This window comes from Choloepus didactylus, chromosome 7, assembly GCF_015220235.1.
Source record: "Choloepus didactylus isolate mChoDid1 chromosome 7, mChoDid1.pri, whole genome shotgun sequence".
In the NCBI taxonomy this organism is placed as follows: Eukaryota; Metazoa; Chordata; class Mammalia; order Pilosa; family Megalonychidae; genus Choloepus; species Choloepus didactylus.
The window spans coordinates 77,354,024-77,373,952 of NC_051313.1; the positions used below are offsets into that span (position 1 = coordinate 77,354,024).

Here is a 19,929-nt window from a genome sequence, read left to right on the forward strand (position 1 = left end):
TCTGCTGTGCTTTGGGGTTTGGGAGTCACAAAGGTGTGGCTTCACACTGAAGAGAGCACCCAATGTGCCTTTAAGTCACATTTTGTTGAGGCCAGGTAGCCTAAAGAGAGAGTGTAGGAGTAGAGAAAAGCATATAGAATTCTAGTCCTTCAGGCAGGTTTCAGGGCAGCGAGGGGGCCTGGGGTGGTCAGTGGTGCTGGGGGCCGAGCAGCCCGCAATAGCTCCTGAGACAAGGAGCAGCTGGGCCAAGGAGGCAGGACACATGGCCATGGAGGTGTTGGTGGCTGTAGGAGCTACCTTGGAGGGTGGTGGCCACTGAGGAGAGTGTGTAGTCGGGGCTGCCATGGCTGTTGGAAAGGGATGCATCTGACCTTTCATTGATGGCCAAGGGAGCTGAGGAAGAAGGCAGCTGAGGAGATGGGAGATTATGAAGGCCTCTAAGGGCAGGTCTTAGTTGGGGATGCACCTGAGTTTCTTGCACTCTTTCTTCTTCTAGAAGTAAAATTGATTATCAATAACATGGGTTAGCACTTCTCAGTAATAATTGTATATTTGCTTTTAAAACTTGATCATTATCATCACACTGTGAAGTAACAGCTATTTTGGTCTCTACTTTACAAATTGCAAACTTTTGTATTTTTTATTTTTTATTTCTAACCTGACCCTTCTATACCTCAGGGTCCCACACTTTCTCTATGCAGGCAGAAACCATCTCTGCTTGATTATACATCCTAGCTCTCCACTGTCTGCCACTCCTCTCCACCCCACTACCTCTCCCAAAGGTGCCGTAGACACTTATCCTCTCAGGCCTAGACCAGGATAACAGAATTTCCTCTGACACCCTGTGCCCCATTCTCCTTAGGCCTCCAGATTGATCCTTGCAACTAATGAGTTTGATTGTTCCATTGTTGGTTTTTTCAACAAATATTTATTGATCACAAACAATTCATCAGGCTTTCACTAGGCTCTGGGAAATACAAATAATTCAGCTGATCCCTGGCTTCAGAGAGTGGTCAGTGGAGAGGAGCAGTCCTTGGGAGGGCCACCTGCCCCCCACACTCCTCTGGACAAAACAGGTCCCCAGGGCAGTGAAGAACGAGTCCAGGCCACATGCAGTTCCATTCTGAGAGTTAAAGTACACAAGAAGCATAAGGAATGCAAGTAATTGAAGTGATGTTATTATAGCAATGGCTTTGAATCCACTCTAGTTTATTTTAAAAAACTAAATCCTTTACTACCTTTGGCACCTAAGAAATTACTACTAACTTGTAACTTGAAGCACATTTCCTAAGTGTTCTTGGTTGACAAGGGCTGATGTGGAAAAGAACCAAAAAGTTATGAGCAATAAAACTAGAGCCAGTGCTATCATGAAATCCCAAAACCCATCAGGGTTTCCATCAACCTTCAAAGCTGTATACAAGGCCTCCAGTGATCTGGCCCCGGCCGCCCAGTTCCAGGATCGGTCTCTCTGTCTCTCTCTGTCTCTTTGTTTCTGTCTCTCTCTCTCTCTTTCTCTCTGCCCCTCACCCTTATTTAAAATTTATTTTTCAAACGAGGTCATTTTTGAGAGGGAAAGTGGTCTTATTATTAATGACACCAACATAACAGGCATAAAACAGGACCGTCTCAGGCAAACGTTTCCTAGAATCACATTATTTCCCATATTCCAACACTTCTCTCTCCAGCGATGCTAAACGGTTTTACTCTTCCTAATTGTGTCACAGTCTCTCATCTCGAGGCTTTTGGACATAGTGTCTCTTTGTAATGTCATCCATTTGCTCATGTGTTCAGCAGTTTCTAGGGCCTTATTCTAAGCTAAGCACTGGAGTTGGTACCCGGGAGGTCAGTGACTTACTGTATAACTCCATCTCATCTGCACAGTCCAGAAACAATCCTTCACACTCCAGCACCAGGGTCACCTCCACTGGGAAGCTTCCCTGGCTCCTCTGGGATGTTCCTGCCATAATGTCTCCTTGGCATGCCTGGTAACCCCTGAGACAGTTAAGTGCCTTATGGACAAATACTGGGCTTTTCAAGTTTGTTTTTCTGGTTGTGGTGGTACTCAGTAAACTCTTATTGAATTGACTGCATGAATTAATTTATTTAAAGTATGTGAATAGCACTATTTTGGGGCTAGTTAAATGCCTGACATGAATGCATACATGCATTAATTTATGCATTAATTAAATGCATAACAAAACAAGGTAGTGGATTCTTTTGCCCGTTGTGCTCAAATGACCAATTCCTGAGTCACCAGGGTTTCAAAGAGAGAAAGTGTTTTACTGCTAGGTGCGAAACAGGAGAACAGATGACCTGTCAGTCCAAAATCTGTCTCCCTGAACTGCAATAATTCTGATAGTTTTATAGTATCAAAAGATGGGCAGGTTTTAGGATGAGTACAATGGTCCAAGATAATGTAATTGGGGTGATCTAATTATTGAGCATGTGCAGATTGATTACATGCTTGGTTCACAGAATGTATTTAAGAAAATGGCAGCCTTAATTTGATAATGGGCATGACTTTTAGTATTATAATGAGGTATATGTGACTTGTACATTAAAATCTAAGCTACTGCGCATGTCAGGCAGACCCATTTTGGTTAGATCCAGCTTCAGTTTTCAAGATAACTTTGGACTTGGGGTGGAGTTAGTTCTGGGGTAACCCAAGCTCTCATATATAAAGTGTGAAATACTCCTTCAATCCTGATAATGAAGGGGACAATATAAGATCAGCTGGCGGGGGAACCTAAGATGGCAGCTAGATGAGACAGGGCAAAAAAACACCTCTGTGAAAAATACTAGATAAAAACCAGAAAGTGACCCAGAACACCACTTCCAGCAATGCACCAGCTGGACAAGGTCTGCTAAATCCACAGAGAACGTGCATTTGGTGAAACCAGGAGCCTGCATTCTGAAACGAGTGAGTGGGCCGGCTGAAAGTCCTGCGGCCACACTGCGGTGTGGGGAAATGGTGGGCTGGTGTTTGGAGACGGATTAGTTCTTTAAAAAAAAAGCCCGGGAGTGGCTGCAGGTACGACAGGGAGAGCCCTGCAGTGAAGCACGGTGGGAGCGGGCTGGGCTAATGCCTCGGTGTCTGGCGTGGAGGATACCCCTTCCCATACCCACTGCTGATTGTCTCAAGACCAGAGGAGCAGAGGGGAGCCAAAAGGAGAAAGAAAACCACATTCCTTACAGCCATCTCCCCAGTGGGTGGGGGACGCTCCTGCCCAGGACCAGACCCACAGCCCAGAGCCGCACCAAGAAACCCAGTGTGATGGGGAATCTTTCCCGCAGCGCTACACACAAGCCACAATATTGGCCGTGGACAGTGGCCTTTAATACACCCACAGCTGATTGTCCTGGAGCTGGGAGGGCAGAGCTGTGCTAAAAGGGGGAAGTTAACACGTCCCATTCAACCATCTTTGAAGCGGGCTGGGAGCGCCCCTGCACGGCCCAGTGACCCAGGGCTTCCCTGGTGGGCCGGTGCACACTAGTGATGTGGCACAGCCCTCCCTCAGCAGAGGTCCTGGAAGAGCACAGCTGGGAAGGGGGAACCGCTCGGAAATCCCAGGGACCCTATGCGAATACCAAGGACTTGTGGGTCAGCAGCAGAGACAATCGGTGGAAAGACTGAAATGAAGGCTTAGGCTCCTGCAACAGCCTTAAATCTCTGGGAACACCTAAGAGGTTTGATTATTAAAGCTGCCGTGCCTCCCTAACCACCCAGACACATGCCCCACATTCAGGGTGGACAGCACCAGCAACACACCCAAACTTGGTACACCAATTGGACCCCACAAGAATCAGACCCCCACACACCACAAAGACAAAGTGGGGGAGAACTGACTTGAGGGGAATAGGTGACTCATGGATGCCATCTGCTGGTTAGTTAGAGAAAGTGTATGCCACCAACCTGCAGTTCTGTCAAATTAGGGATCAAGTAGAGCAATGCCAAGAGGCCAAAAACAACAGAAAATCTTAAAGCATATGATAAAACCAGACGATATGGAGAACCCAAACCAAAACACCCAAATCAAAAGATCAAAAGACACACAGTACTTGGCACAATTAATCAAAGAATTACAGACAGGCAACAAGAGCATGGCACAGGATATAAGGGACATAAAGAAGACCCTAGAAGAGCATAAAGAAGAAATTGCAAGAGTAAATAAAAAATAGAAGATCTTATGGAAATAAAAGAAACTGTTGGCCAAGTTAAAAAGACTCTGGATACTCATAATACAAGATTAGAGGAAGTTGAACAACTCAGCCTCCTCGAGGACCACAGAACAGAAAATGAAAGAACAAAAGAAAGAATGGAGAAAAAAAATCAAAAAAATCGAAATGGATCTCAGGCATATGATAGATAAAATAAAACATCCAAATTTAAGACTCATTGTTGTCCCAGAAGGGGAAGAGAAGGGTAAAGGTCTAGACAGAGTATTCAAAGAAATTGTTGGGGAAAACTTCCCAAACCTTCTACACGATATAAATACACAAAACATAAATGCCCAGCGAACTCCAAATAGAATAAATCCAAATAAACTCACTCCAAGACATATTCTGATCAGACTGTCAAATACTGAAGAAAAGAAGCAAGTTCTGAAAGCAGCAAGAGAAAAGCAATTCACCATATACAAAGGGAACAACATAAGCCTAAGTAGTGACTACTCAGCGGCCACCATGGAGGTGAGAAGGCAGTGGCATTACATATTTAAAACTCTTAGAGAGAAAAATTTCCAACCAAGAATACTTTATCCAGCAAAACTCTCCTTCAAATTTGAGGGAGAGCTTAAATTTTTCACAGACAAACAAATGCTGAGAGATTTTGCTAATAAAGACCTGCCCTACTTCAGATACTAAAGGGAACCCTACCAACAGAGAAAAAAGCTGAGGGACTTCACCACCAGTAGATCAGTCCTATAAGAAATGCTAAAGGGAGTTGAGCAGGCTGAAAGGAAGGGACACTAAACAATTGACTGAAACTACATGAAGAAATAAAGGGTGCCACTAAAGATCACATGGTAAATATAAATACCAATACTACTGTATCTTTGATTTGTAACTCCACTATTTACTTCCTACAGGATCTAAAATACATAAACTGTAATGATAAATCAGTGGTTTTGGACTCAATGTAAAATATGCAATTTTTGACAAGAACTATATAAAAGTGGGGGAATGATGGAGTATAGGAACATAGTTTATGTGTCATATTGAAGTTAAGTTGGTATCAAAGAAAAACAAGATTGTTACAGATTTAAGATGTTAAATTTAAGCCCCATGGTAAACACAAAGAAAGTATCAGAGAATATGACCATAGCGATGAAAAGTAGAGTAGGGGTTCTGAGAAGTGGGGGAAGGGGCAATGGGGAGTTAAGAAATGAGAGTAGGGTTTCTGTTTGGGGTGAAGGGAAACTTCTAGAAAGGGATGGTGGGAAGATGATAGCATTGCAACATTCTAAATGTGATTAATCCCACTAATGGAATGCTAAGGAGGGGGTGGAATGGGAAGATTTAGGCTGTATATATGTTTCCACAATTGAAAAAAAAAAAAAAAGTCTAAATAGATGACAATTAAATGCCAAGGATGATCCTGGATGGGATCTGAGGATGGAGGAGAGGAGGCTCAAAGGGACACAGATGGGACATAAGAAAAAAAAAAAAAGGAAATATAGAATGTAAGCTTTGTATCAAGGTTGAATTTCTTGAACTTCTTAGCTGCGTTTAATGGGATTGCATAAAAGAATGTTCCTGATCATGGGAAATGTATATGTGAATTATATTGTTTTTTCAAGGATGTGTGCAGCTTGCTCTTGTATGTGCAGAAGACAGAGCAATAGATGATGGATGATAGGGAGGGAGAGAGGGAGGGAGGGAGGGACAGAGGGAAAGAAAGAAAGACATGGTGGTGTAACAGGATGTTAAAGGTGGTGGATCAGGGTATCGGGGGAGGGGGTCGGGGTATGCTGGAGTTCTATGTATGGTGTTTGTACGGTTTTTGCAACTGTTCCTGTAAGTTTGAATTTATCTCAAAATAAAATTTCTTATTAAAAAAAAAAAAGATCAGCTGGCTTTCAGGTATACACTTAGACACAAACTCAAAATTACCCGCCTTCCTTCACACATTATTCACAGCCCCTCCTCCCTCTCCTCAGCCTTGTTCCAATAGAGGGTGGAGGAGGTGGCACAAAACCCCACAAAAGTCACATCCATTGCTCTGAGCAGAGTTAATCCCATGAATCTGCATAACTTATAAAACTTTTTGAACATGGAATTTAAATGCTGTTCTAAAAATGTCTGTACGGTTAGAGTGAAGTGTTTCTTTTATCAGTACTCATGTAAAATTTTAGTTAGGGGAAATACATACAAATTAGTATTTTGATTATAGAAGAAATGGAAGTCTAGATTTTAAAACAAATTAAGAGAAAATATGCAGATGATGACTTTCAATCATTTTCTCCCATTTTCTTTCTTTCTTTCTATCTGGGCAATATGACAGCTATTTCACTCCTAGTTTTTCAATGTGCCTGGCTGATCCAGATTTTCTCCTTTTGGTGGTATATTTGAGCATAAGCTGCCATGGTGACTGACAGGCAAGCTGATTAAAATGTCCTTCTAGTACAATCAACCAATGCAACCAGCTGATCGTGTTGCCTCTCTGTCCACAAAGCTTGCATGACAATAATTACTTCAAGTTACTGGAAAGGAAGGATGCGAATTCCCCTTTACAGGGCTCCTGGCCCTATTGCTAGTGTGGCCTGTTCTGGTGCTGAAGGCTGGGACTGATGCTGGCAGCGCCCATCCTGCCCAGAAGAGCGGCCTGAGGGGTACTGAGAGTCAAAGTCTCAAGATAAAACCTGAAGGTCACTTCAGCAAATTCAGGAAGTTTCCCTGATTCCAGTTTTGATCTGTCCAGTATTTGCTTGAACTCACTGGTCCTATCTATTGAGGAAATTCTCCTTGAAAGAGAATTAAAAGGGTAAATCATTAGCAAGCAAGAGGGCAACTGCTGGAATTCTTTATGTCAGGAATAAATGGCTTTATCCAAAGGGCAAAATCTCTAGAATCTATCCTTGGAAAATAGATAAGGCATTCCGTAATTTTAACCTTTTCCAACCAGGATTGCCTAATACAGCAAAACTGAATTACTGGGTTTCCCACCCTTTGCCCTTCTCTCACTGCCTTCTTAGTAGAGGTGGGGAGATTACGGTGCCACACAACCCTGCCACCTCTAGAATTGCCAGCCCTACACTCCTTTGCCTTCCCTACTCTTATGGAATATTAATCCTCAAATGTGAAAACCATAATTCTCATACAAATAGATAGTGAATGTATGTCAAAGTTTTATTTAACTCATTAGTAATGGAATCTTTGGGATGAGAAAGGTGGTTTAAAAGAGGCTATGGAAATAGGTATATCATATAGCCAGAGAACAAGAAAGAATGATGGGATGAGATTAAGTTAAATATAAAACAAAGCAAAACAAAAGGCAATAACTGTATCTTATCAATTTTCTATACATTAACTTCTAACTTTATAGATTGTAGAAATGTCTGGGCCCAAATCAGTAGTAAATACTAAGTCAAACAACATTATTCCCTCCTGGTGCGGAGGTTAGAAAATTTTTTCTTAAAGGGCCAAAGAGGAAATATTTTAGGCTTTGTGGGCCAACAGGCAATATTGAGCATGATACCGATCAGCGTGGAGGTTCTCAGCCGAGTGCTCACAAATGACCATTTCCTGAGACATCGGGGTTTCAAAGGGAGAAAGAGTTTATTGCCAAGCATGAAGCAAGGAGAATAGACAGCCTATGAGCCTAAAATCTGTCTTCACAAACCACAGTGACTCTGAGAGTTTTATAGCATCAAAAGATGGGCAGGTTTTAGGATAATGAGTGTAATGGCTCGACATGACAAAGTTAGAGATGATCTAATTATTGAACGTGTGCACATTGATTACATGCCTAATCTGAGAATGTATGTAAGAAAATGGCAGCCTTGACTTGATAATGGGTGTGATTTTTAATATTATAATGAGGTATAGGTCACAGGTTTAAGATACCACATACGTCAGGAGGGCCAATTTTGGTTAGATCTAACTTCATCTAGTAAGATAGCTTAGGAATTTGGGTGGGTTCACTCTGGGCTTACTCAAGGCCCTTCATTAATAAACATTAAGGGATTGTCTAGTGATCACAAGACTTCAAAGCTGTAAAACAGGATAAGGGGGTACAAGCAGGACCAGTCATAAGTTATGAAGAGACTTTTACAATCATAAGGTAAAGATACAATCATTATCAAAGATCAAGGCATCTAGGCTACAGTTTAGTGAGTTTCAGTAGATTCAGGTATTTAGTTTTGGTTATTCCACATACTAGAAAGTAAAAAGGCATCCATATAATGATTCAGTAATCATAATCATTTGTTAACTCTTAACTTCTCAGTTACAATGACATTGTATAGGAATTTATACAACCCTTTAAAATTTAACCATTTAAAAAAATGTTAGTTTGAGGGCTGTAAAAAAGCAGATGGCTGTTGCATAGGCCCATGGGCAATAGTTTGCCGACCTCTATTTCAGAGGAAAGGGTGACCCTTCATAGGTGGGATTGTAAGTGCTCTAGCATAACAGTAAAAGTTGTGTAGTCTTCTTTTTGCCCTATTTCCAAATGTTGGATAATTTTTCTTAAAGCTTCAAAGATTACCCAGCCCTCCATACCTTCTGTCTCTGATCTTTGCTGATACAGAGAAGTTAGACAAGTAAATGATAATGCAATCATGAGTTGGGTCTCTGTCCACTCATATATTCAATAAACATTTATGACCCTCTGCGATGGGTTAGACTCTATTACAGGCACTGGGCCCCAAAGATGAATCAACCTCATCCCTCCCTTTGAGAAGCTGAATTCCTAGCAATAGAAACAGAAGCATATACAAAAAACTTCAATGGAATCTGTTAAATACTATAATTAAGATATGAACAGGAACATTATGAAGCACAGAGAAGAGAGCAATTAATTCTACAGAGGGGAGGGGATGTCAGGCAGGCTTTCCAGGCATGGTGGCATTGAGCTGAGCCCAGTAAGAGAAGGGCAGAGAGGGGCTCTTCCAGAAGGGGCAGAAGGAAATGGTGACATTTCAAGGACTCTCGGTCATTCCACCATGACAGCAGCTTCAGATACAAAGAAGTAAAGGAAGCTCAGACTGGAAGGAAAGAAAAGCCAGGCTGTGCCAGTCCACTTCAAGGCAGGTTGTCTAAAAGCCCCTGTTGAATCTATTTGCATTCATTTGATGTCCTGTTTTTTTGTTTTGTTTTGTGTGAATGTGTGTGGGTGTGATGTTATGGTCTTTCAAAGTTAAATTTTAGCAAAATTTTGAAAAAAACTTTAAAAATCTTCAAGCTAATACAAGAGGTGATGGTGTGATTGTGAAAGCCTTATGGATCACACTCCCTTTATCCATTGAATGGACAAATGAGTAGAAAAATGGGGACAAAAAAACTAAATGAAAAATAGGGTGAGGGGGTTATTTGGGTGTTCTTCTTTACTTTTATTTTTTATTCTTATTTTCACTTTTCCTGGTACAAGGAAAATGTTCAAAAAATAGATTGGGGTTATGAATGCACAAATATATGATGGTACTGTGAACAATTTATTGCAGACTTTGGATGATTGTATGGTATGTGAATGTATCTCAATAAAATTGAACTTGAAAAAAATCTTCAAACTAAATACCAAGTACTAAACTATAATGTTGTGTTTTTAAGTTTATAAAATATATGCATAGTTCATCATTTATAAAGTACTGCAATTTTAGAAAACACTTTAAAAATATAAAAATAGGCATGAAGGTGCATAAGTTACTTCGTTTAAAAATTATTTTATGCAAAAAAGGGCAAATGTTAACGAGATATCTTTAAGGATATAAAAATACTCCAGAAAATGTTTTGTGTATAATAGTTTTAAGGAAATGGGCATTATGTGACTCCACCTGTCATCTCTGAAGTAAGTGTCTAGAGGTCAGGGGGGAGGCCCGTGCTGAAAGTACATTCAGGAAACTTCCATTGAAACTACAGAACAGGTAAAAATGACCTGGGTCAATGTGAGGGATGGAATCTAGAAATGGAACCTTTAGGGAGACAGGAGTGTCCGTGAAGGAGGCCAAGAAAGAGCAGGCAGTGAGGGAGGCCGGAAACCAGAAGAAGATGATGCTCCAGAAACCTGTGAAGGAGAGAAGGGTCAGCAATTTCAGAAGCTGTGAGTGAAAAATGCAGAGAGGTCATTTAATTTGATATTTCAGAGGTCATTAGAACCTTTTGCAAAAGCAGGCTGGTAGAGTGGCAAGGGCAGAGTCCAGATTCAATGAGGTTGGAATGAGAAAGTCAACATGCCATGTCACCTTCTGTTCAAGGCTTAGTTGAGAAAAATAATATTTGTGGAGAAATGCCTGATGAATATATGGTCCACTCATTCCTCTGGAAAGTGTGAGTTTTATTTCTGTAGTCACAAAAACTATCAGAGACCTGCATCTTTGGACTATCTTGTCTCAGATGCTTGTAGCCTTGCTTTGACTGCATTAGGCAGTAGTGGCTAATTACTAGTAGTAGGGGACACAATTGTCCCTGTTATTTTGTTTATCATTTCTGACATAGCTCACACCTGGGACCCTGGGGATCATAGCAAATTGGACAACTTAAGCCAAGGTGGGAAGGTTTGTTTGCAAATCCTACACTGTCAGCTTCATCAGAAAAACCTACAGATTCATCAGCTCCCAGAATCTTCAGAATCCTTCTCCTATACAACAGCCAGAGCCACCTCCTTTGAAGCAAGAGATAATCCAATGTCAAAGTTGATTTTTTTTTTTCAATTAAATAGCTTCTTTCTCCCTCCTGTCAGTCATCCTTTGACATGGACAGGTTTCACTGTCCTAAGCCTCTTGCTGCACAGTTTTGACCAACTTTCCCTTAAAGTCCAGGAAATCACTGCTGAGATAGTCTCTCTGCAGGACAGCACATATGCACCCATGCACACTTCTAGTGCATTTGAGCTCATTGTTTGTCCAGTAATCCTAATTTCACCCCCATCCTCTCAAGAAACTGCAACACAATGCAGCTTATCTTCCAAATGCCACAGCCATGATTTTTCTCTTCATTCCTGATTCCCACGATCCCATAATCCTCAGGAGTCAAGAGAATGTTAAACATATTTCCTCTTACCCCTCTGTGTATCCTCTGTCTGATGAACCATCCAAAAATAATTTTCCCTCAGTACTTAGTGCCAGGAAAATCTTTGCTCCTCTTTGGGCACAGGAATTTTTATTTACTCTTAAAGACCACTTGAATCTTGAAATCAGTCATATTTACTTTTTTCCTTTGACTGTTATGACCCTCACATCCAAATCAGCAAGTCACCTTTGGTAACTGCCCCAAATCTTATGGCCTGTCTGTGTTCCGCCCTGCCTGGATTCTTCTATATCCAGCTTTCCTTCTCTCGTTTTAGTTGTATGTCATTTATACGTAAATATGTGCATTTTGTAGCTCTCCTAGTATCTTTTTTTGAAACAAGGAAAGATGTCAAAATTTTTAAAATTGAAGAGGAGGCATCTGTATAAATTACTCATTGGGGCAGTTTTGTGGTGAGAGAAAGAAGTGCTACCTTAGGGCAGAAGCATGGAAAGGGGATTTCTTTTCTTTTCTTTTCTTTTTTCTTTGCTTGTCTTTTCTTTTAGAATAAGGAATTTCTGAATATCTTCATGGTCTGTGGGGAAGGATCTTTACTGGTGGAATGGTGTCTAAAACAGGGCTTAGTATGTACTAGATGTTTGTTGACTATAGCTTTAGAAACCAAAATGACTTATCTCATTTAAAATGCATATAAATTGAGAAGGTGTCTACTAGTAACTACAGTGATAGAATGGCCCGTCTGTGGGACATATTTTGGGATAACTGACCCTCTGACAATCCTAAATAATGGGACAAACCTGACAGCTAAGGACTATAATTAACAAAGGGGAGGAAACTGAGAGAACAGAAGAGGGAAGAGAACATTCCACGGGTCCTTGGCACTTCAACTCTGAATAAGCTCTGTAGCTCTAACAAGACGCGATAGTAAATAATTGTTCCCAAAATGAAGGGAAACAAGTTCAAGTTCCACAAGGTGTTTAAAGTATTTACAACACTGTGTAAAAAGCAAATTCTTCTCTGAAATTTTCCTCTTCTACGTACGTATCCACTCTAATTGTAATAAAGCATACACTTCTTGGTGAAGACGGGATTATCAGTTAGGGTCCTGGCAGAAAAAGAATGTAACTGAAAATAATTTTAAGTAGATGTAAATGAAGGAATATTGATAGAAAGGAGAGTGGAGTTAATAGAACTAATCAGGCATGGTTTATATTCAGGAATTAAGAGCCTGAATGATTAGATACCATGAATTAGAGCCTGAAGGTGTGAGGGAAGGAAGCAGAGGTTTCACATCCGTATACCCGTGAAAGAGAAGCTGTGAAAGAGGAACCACCCAAGCATCCCTGGAGGTAAAGCAACAAATAAGCCCCATAACCATAATGAGGCTGAGGGAGTGGGGGTGGGAGGAATAAATAGCCCAGTTTCACCCGTGTCTCCATGCTTCCCAATGGGCAAACCTAACTGAAACTGGAGAGCAAGGGAGCCTGGGTGATGCAGGCCAAAGAAATCAGCTCTCAGGACACCCAACAGGGCAGAGAAGAGATGAGGAGGTGGGGGGTGGCAGTAGGGGAACAAAACAGCATGACCTTGAACAGTGGGGCTGTAAGAAGTTAAAATTTGTGGCTTCTTGAATCAAGGGAATCAAGAGAAATTGCATCTCTGATCACATTCTCTAAATATTCTTTTATATAATAGAAACACTTTCACATCTGGACCAAATGAGTGTGGGAAGGGGATTAACATTTCTCAAGTTTTCCTATATATACAGGCAATGCCCAGACAGACCAATTATTTAGTTCCATTTGCAAAATTTGAAACAAATTCCAATTCTGTCTCTCTGTTCTTTTTTGCCTGGATTAAAGCCTATTGTCAGGATGGAAAAGCAGTTTGTGGTTGTAATTCTGGGAAGGGAGAGACTATTCCACAACTACTTTTGAACCATAAGGAGGAGAGAATTTGAAAATTCTCATGAGATTTCTAGGTGAGTCTCTTTCCACATTCATTCAGTGTCTAAATTCCTGGAAGTGTCATTCATGAGGGTCAACACTCTGTTAGGCCAAATAACATCTGCAGAGGTACAGATGTGTAGCAAAAGCTGCAGACTGTTATTACTGCATCTGGTTTGCAATTCACCTCTTGAAAACTCCCTGAATAAATGAAACTGTGATATTAAAAGTATAAACCAATGTCAGAACTTTCTGTAATTTATCAACTGAAAAAATGAATAAATCACGACTCACTCAGTATTCTGCCAGCATCCCCAGCAACTAGAGTCGTCTTTCATTTAGACCACTATGAAAATTTTTCAGAAGCATATAGGGTTTTTATGCCAGTTAGCTGTGCAGGTTGAAGATTGCAAAAATGTAAAACCATATATAACTTATTCCAATGTTCTCTCCTTGAATTCCAAAGAAGCCTCAAAAAATGGGCAGACTTCAAGTCTGGTAAATGGTAAACACTGAAATTAATTACAGACTGGCATCCAGGATACTTCCAGCCAACATGTGGATCAACAAATTCACCTCTGGAAAATGCATAATTTGCCAAAGCTCCTATCTAGTTCCATCTGGTGGTAGATGTCACTCATCACAAATAATACCAACAAAAACAGTAATAATAGCTATTTTTATTATTTTAAATCTTAATGATAACTATGCAAAGCAGCTATAATTCCTCCCTCCCCCCATTTTAGATCTGGAGAACTATCTTTCAGAGAGGTATAAGTAATTTGTCTTTTACTGGTCACACAATTCCTAAGTGCTGTAGCTGAGATTCAAACCCAGGTCTTTGTAGCCCCTTCCCTCTATCCTACTGCCTCTTCACAAAGAGGAGACTTAGAAACCCTCCTATGGGGAATATATTAATTGTTTAATCTATTCAGAAAAAGGGGCAGTAAACTTTAGTTTAATCCTAAATGAATTCTATTAGGCTTTACACTTCACCAAGTGAAATTTCTTATACCATTTTGCCATATTCTGAGAATGCAAAACAAAACAAAGGAATGTTCACTCTCAGAATCAAAAGTCCCAAACTTTCAAGTGTTCCCTTCATATGCACTGTTGTTTCTGCTAGGAGCCGCCCTTCCAGCTTGAGCAGCCACAAGAATTCTCCTTCCAGAAGACTCTCCCCTGCCTCTCCCCTCTCCTTTTGCCCCCTCACCTTTTTCATATCCCGGACACCATCTCCAGAGGTTACACTGCTGCTGCCCTTTGCCTCCTGGGATGCCCATCTCAAGGGATTTTCTGTTTAATGCCTGCTTCCACTAGGGAACCCCAACACTGACTCCACTGCCAGATACCTTTCACCCTTCTTCAGAATTCCAACCCCTTCCTGCAAAACCTCCCCCCACCCACATCCTGAATGTGCTCCTGGAGCCCTTGATCCAGCTCTTTAATGCAGACCCCTCCAGGGGCAGGACCACATTCCGGAAGCCCTGCAGGCAGAGTTGTCCCTCCACCAGCCGACCTGGGTACTAAGGCCCCACTGCTGCATGACTCAGTCCTCAGTTTGGCAGATGCAGATAATGGCTGGAGGCTGAGAGGATTCTTCAACTTCACATCGAGGACAAGGTGTGCATAGGCATTCCCAAATCCATTCATTCCACTATTAATAGAGAGCCCTATAAACATTTTATGGTTGTTGCTCTTAAGAATAGTGAAGAATTGAAATGAGACCCAAATTTCCTCACATTCCTTGCCCCTTCAAACTAGAGAGCACTCCCATTTGTAACTTATCCAATTCCACAGATGTGTATTAAGCACCCACCTCGTGCTTGGTGCTGTGCTGTGTTATTTGTCATTGAATAATCACTCATTCTAATCCTATCCCTCAGGATTAAGTCATAAGGAAATTATGGAGTTATTACATGCTAGCATATTGTCATGGCCCAAGAGGGCTTTTGTAGCCAAAGGGCTAAAGAAAGCACCAGACACGTTCTGAGACATGAGTCTTTATTATGCGGCTTACCGACAGGGTGGGAAGTTGAGTCACGTTGCCCTGAATTCAGGAGTTGCTCTGAATGGTGGCGGGTTCAGAGCTCAACGTGAAGGTACTCCATACTTTGGGGGAGCTGAACTAGCTGGTTATAAGGTCTCGATATTCCAATGGGTATGAGAGCATTAGACAGGAGCAGGGGTCTTGCAACGTAGGGAGGGATTGACTGTAATCAGCAGGGAGGAGGGGAGGATTATAGATTATATTGTAGATAACAGTATCTCAGGGAGTCTCAGGGAGGAGGTAGTTTTGGGTATAGATTACATTTAGCACCTGATTTTACAAGGAGAATAGGTCAAACCTTAACTGACCTATGTCACACAAGCTGCTGTGTGCAGTGTTCTAGGCCCTTGGGGAATGTCCTAGGCCCGGGGTTCCCACACACGTCCAGCCAACCACTTTGGCTGCTTTTATCCTAGCAGAACAACTAGAACAGAGATTTGCATTTAAGCTGGAGGGAATTTAGTGATCACCTGGTTTAAATGCCCCATTTTATAAGAGAAAACTGAGACCCAAAAGATGTTAACCCTCTTTCTCAAGACTACAGACAATTTCTGGCAGAAACAGACCTTCCCATCCAGCACTGCCCATAAGCTTCAGCATGGCCAGCAGTGATGACCAGATTCACTCCCTCCGAAGCTACAGCCAAACCCAGGAGGTTCTCAGGATTTGGGGAAATAGGGCTGCTGCTGCCTGGGCCTGCTGCGGAGGGTAAAATTCCTGGATTAGATCCCTGAAGAACCCTCAGTCAAGGACTTATTTATTGAAATTACTAACCCTGAGCACCAAGTACTGTGTAGAAGTGATACTCATTAAGACAGGAACAGACTACCAGGGCCAATTTATGACTTGTGTGGGCCCTTTCCTCAGTAAAAGAACATTAAAAATCGTATCTTAAAACTGTGTTGGTGTAAAGATAAATCTAATCCAAGTTAGATTATGTTAATGTTTCTTCTGATTTTAAAAGGTATTGTAATATTTTCATGAGGCCACTAAAAGTTTGGGTTCCCTAAAACTGTTCCTCCTCTGCCCTGTAAATTACTATTGGGGCGCGTGAGTTTGTCATTCTCTGATGCCCCAGGCAAAGCAACGACCCCTACCCCCACCCCACCCCTCACCCCACCTCCCCTCAAAAAGGAGAAAAACCAAGCAAGATCACAAAGTCTTGGTTACAGAGTGTGGGGTCGGGGGGTGCACGGCCCGGTGTACTCCGGCCCAGACCCTGTTGAGGCGGGAAGCTTGGTCACGCCGGGTGCCAGTGCATGGCAGCGCCAGGCCGGGGGTGTCCGCCTCCCTCTGGGCTCCAGAGCCTTTTGGAAATTGGAAAAGATGATCACGTTTCCACCACATTGTCCCAGCCAGGCAGGCCGGATCTGCCGCTGTAATCACGGAGTAATAATGGCTGTATCAGCGGCCCCTGAGCTGCTTCTGCCACTTTGCGAATTCCTTCCAGACCTGCCTTCCCTCCACCCCTGCGCACCGCACAGTGGTTTTTAAGGAGACAGAAATCAGTTCAGGCATTTAAAATTTCGTCCCCTAAAATCCATTCCAACTTCTTTTGCTATTGAGCGCCATCTAGCGAACGTTGGTTTACATCGCATTGAAACAAGCCGTCCACGAACAAGACCCAACAAACGAGCTGAAATCCTCTCCCAGGAGGGAGCCCAGTCAAAGGAGTTGCTTCATTTTCTGTCCAACACGTGAGAGATGGAGACAGAGTAAGAGACACGAATAATACAGCCATAAAGTAAAGACCGGGGCAGAAAGGCAATCAATACACAGCCCCCAGGAGAAAGGCCAGTGGCAGGGGATGCAGCCGTGAACTGGAATTGGTGGCTTGTGGGCCCTAGACCTCATGGAAGCCAAGGCCCTCATCCTGGCAGGCCTGGCAGACAGGGAGCCTATTTCCAGGCCTGACAAGCATGAGTGCAGTATGGGGACTGGAAACACAAGGTCTGAAATAGAGACAGTCTTGGACCACCAGGGACCTCGGATGTCTGTGAATTTATAAACTCCTTGATGGCAAGAGCCATAATCCTTGCAAACATTAACTGTAAAATGCTTCGAAGTGTTCCCTGCAGGCAGGGGACATTCATTTGAATGCTTTTTGATACAGGTGGACAGCTGAGAGACATCCTTCAGCCAGTTGGGAATGCTTTTCAGGACCTTTGAAATGCTTACAAAGGACATTATATAAGCCAATGCAGGGGAGAAGTGGATACACAAAATGTACTTACGTGAAAGATCTCATAACGGTACAAATATTTCCAAGCCCTACGTGGCAGTTCACTTATTTCAAACCATGAATTGCTGTCATATTTGAATGACAGAAAAAAATTTGGTGCTACTGTAGTGTTAGACTGTACTTTTTACAACTAAACAGACCACTTCATGAAGAAGTAGTGGCAGACAGTGATTTTCGAGCTTTTGTATAGTCAGGAAAACTTTTGTTCAAAGGGAAACATTTATGGAAATTTATGTCAAACCTCAGAGTGGAGATGCTAGTGCCATTGCTCGCTGCCACTCCGTTAGTCCCTTGGAGCCCTGGGGTGCTTCCTTCAAACCCCATAGTTGAAAACCCCTGGCTATGGAAAACTGAACATTGTAAGTGGATAGATACAGATGTTGATCTCAATTCATGCTTAAATAGCTAAAATGGGCTTCCAGTTTCTCCCCTGTGAAAACAAGGTCAGCAAGATCAACTTCGGATGGTGGTTGTGCATATTAATAATACACATGTTTAAAGTTCCCGGCACAGGGCCAAATACATAATGGGCCCTCAATAAATATGAGCTCCCTTTTTATATAAATAATTGTTATAACTGCTCCTGGTGAGGCAGGGGTTTGGGGTCCTAGTCCCTGAGAGCACTTCAGGGACAAGGCCTGAAATGGAGTGACGTGAATGCTCTGGCTACAGCCAGCATCTGCTTGGGTTGGGCCAGGACCTCTGAGTCGTGTGATGGGCCTGGGCCTCCCCCCTGCAAACTAGCAGCTACTGACACTGCTCAAGTCACCAAGGCCAAGAGCCCTGGTTCTTGATGTAACAAAGCATCCAGGTGATTCTGGTACACACCAAAGTTTGTGCATAATATTTAGAGCTAAATATGTTATCACCTGTGTCCTTTTTCAGTGATACAGAAATTGTGGTTCCCTTTTTCACTCCAGGCTATTATCACTCCTTTACAGCCCTTTCCAAGTAGGTTGCAATGGTGATGGCAAATATGCCAGTTCCGTTTCTTAGCATCCATGCATTTGTTAAAATCTGTCCTGTTTCTTCCAGCCGATCAAGCAGATCCCTGCAAATTCCTGGCCTGCAGCAAATTTTCCCAGTGTGTAAAGAACGAGGAGACCAAGGAAGCGGAATGTTGCTGCAGAGCTGGGGATGAGAGCCAGGGGGGCATGGACCACCTGGACCCAGGCTTCTCTATCGCCAAAGAGGAAAGTGAGGTCATCCAGGGCAAGGCAACCACATACAGGTAAGTTAAGTGCACTAACTTTACAGACTCAAGAATTCAGTACTTGCATGTCCAAGAAACCCATCAGTAGAATGAATTCCTCCAGCAGTCCTTGAAAGCCATGGTTCTCAGACTCCAGTGAGTATAAGAATCACCTGGAGGAAGACTTGTTAAAACACATTGCTGGACCCTGCTCTGCTCTGTTTCTGATTCAGTAGGTTTGGGTACAGCCCAGGTAAGGCTGGTGCTGCTGGTGCAGGGACCACATTTTGAAAACCAATGTTCTAAGCCTTTCTGCAGGATTTTCTTAAGATCTGTAGTGAAGGAAAATAACTCATGTCTGTTTTAGGACATGGCCTACCTAAGTGGGATATAGATATACATGCACACACACATATATACATACACATACATACACACACACACAAATGCACTCACACATAATATTTGTTGTCTTCCTGTTTTCAAATATAATAGCATTTATCATAAGAAAGCTGGAAAATATAGCAAATTGTGTGAAAGAAAATAAAGATCAAGTATAATTTATCACATTATCCACTATTATCTTTTCATGTACATTTTAATATAGAGTTTGTTTGTACAGAAATTTGTAATGTGAATGGAACCAGACTGCCTTACTGTTTAATAGTCAGCTTTTTTACTTAGGACATTTCGCCATGTCACTAAATATTTTCTAAGGCATCATTTATAATGACAGCATAGTAGTCTGTAAATATGTTATGAACTGTAATCAACTGTCCATTTCTGTACAGAAAGGTTAAGAGGAGTTCTTTAGAAAAGGAAAAGGAGTTCAGACATAATTGGCTTATCGTGTTATCTCAGTGTTGCAACTGCATAAAATTGACAATGCTTGCCTGTGTAAATTTATGGATTACTGTCAAGGCTTCATTCTTGGCTGCTTGTTGAAAATGTGATTAAAGTTAATAGAGGAGATAAAAAAAAAAAGACCTAATTGGCATCTGTTAATGAACCAGGTATTTGGGTATAGCTGGCCTTATGAACAAACAGGGAACACAACAGTTCCTAATTCTTCTCTGGGTCCTGTGACAGCCAGATATGGTCCACATTGTGGCCTCGGGACAGGCTCACGGAATGCCAATAGCTTTTCCCCATCATGACCTTCCAATCACACACACCTGAAAATGTACTCAGTGTTGATCACTTCCGACTCATGTTGTTATCAGATCATCCTGTTTTATTTTGGTTTGGGTTTTCCTGTCCTTTTCTCATTCTAGTGGCCACAGCTCCTAATTTTCTGCCAGGGTAACTTGTGGCC

General features: G+C 42.1%; 1 protein-coding gene across 2 annotated transcripts in view; it reads left to right on the plus strand.

Moving 5' to 3' along the window:
- The window catches only part of IMPG1 (interphotoreceptor matrix proteoglycan 1), a 145,021-nt gene that overhangs the window by 118,484 nt on the left and 6,608 nt on the right, over positions 1-19,929 (plus strand). For both annotated transcript variants that reach the window (XM_037844082.1, XM_037844083.1), the window contains one exon: positions 18,458-18,653. In XM_037844082.1, the coding sequence (XP_037700010.1) occupies positions 18,458-18,653 (196 nt within the window). The remainder of the gene's footprint in view (positions 1-18,457; positions 18,654-19,929) is intronic.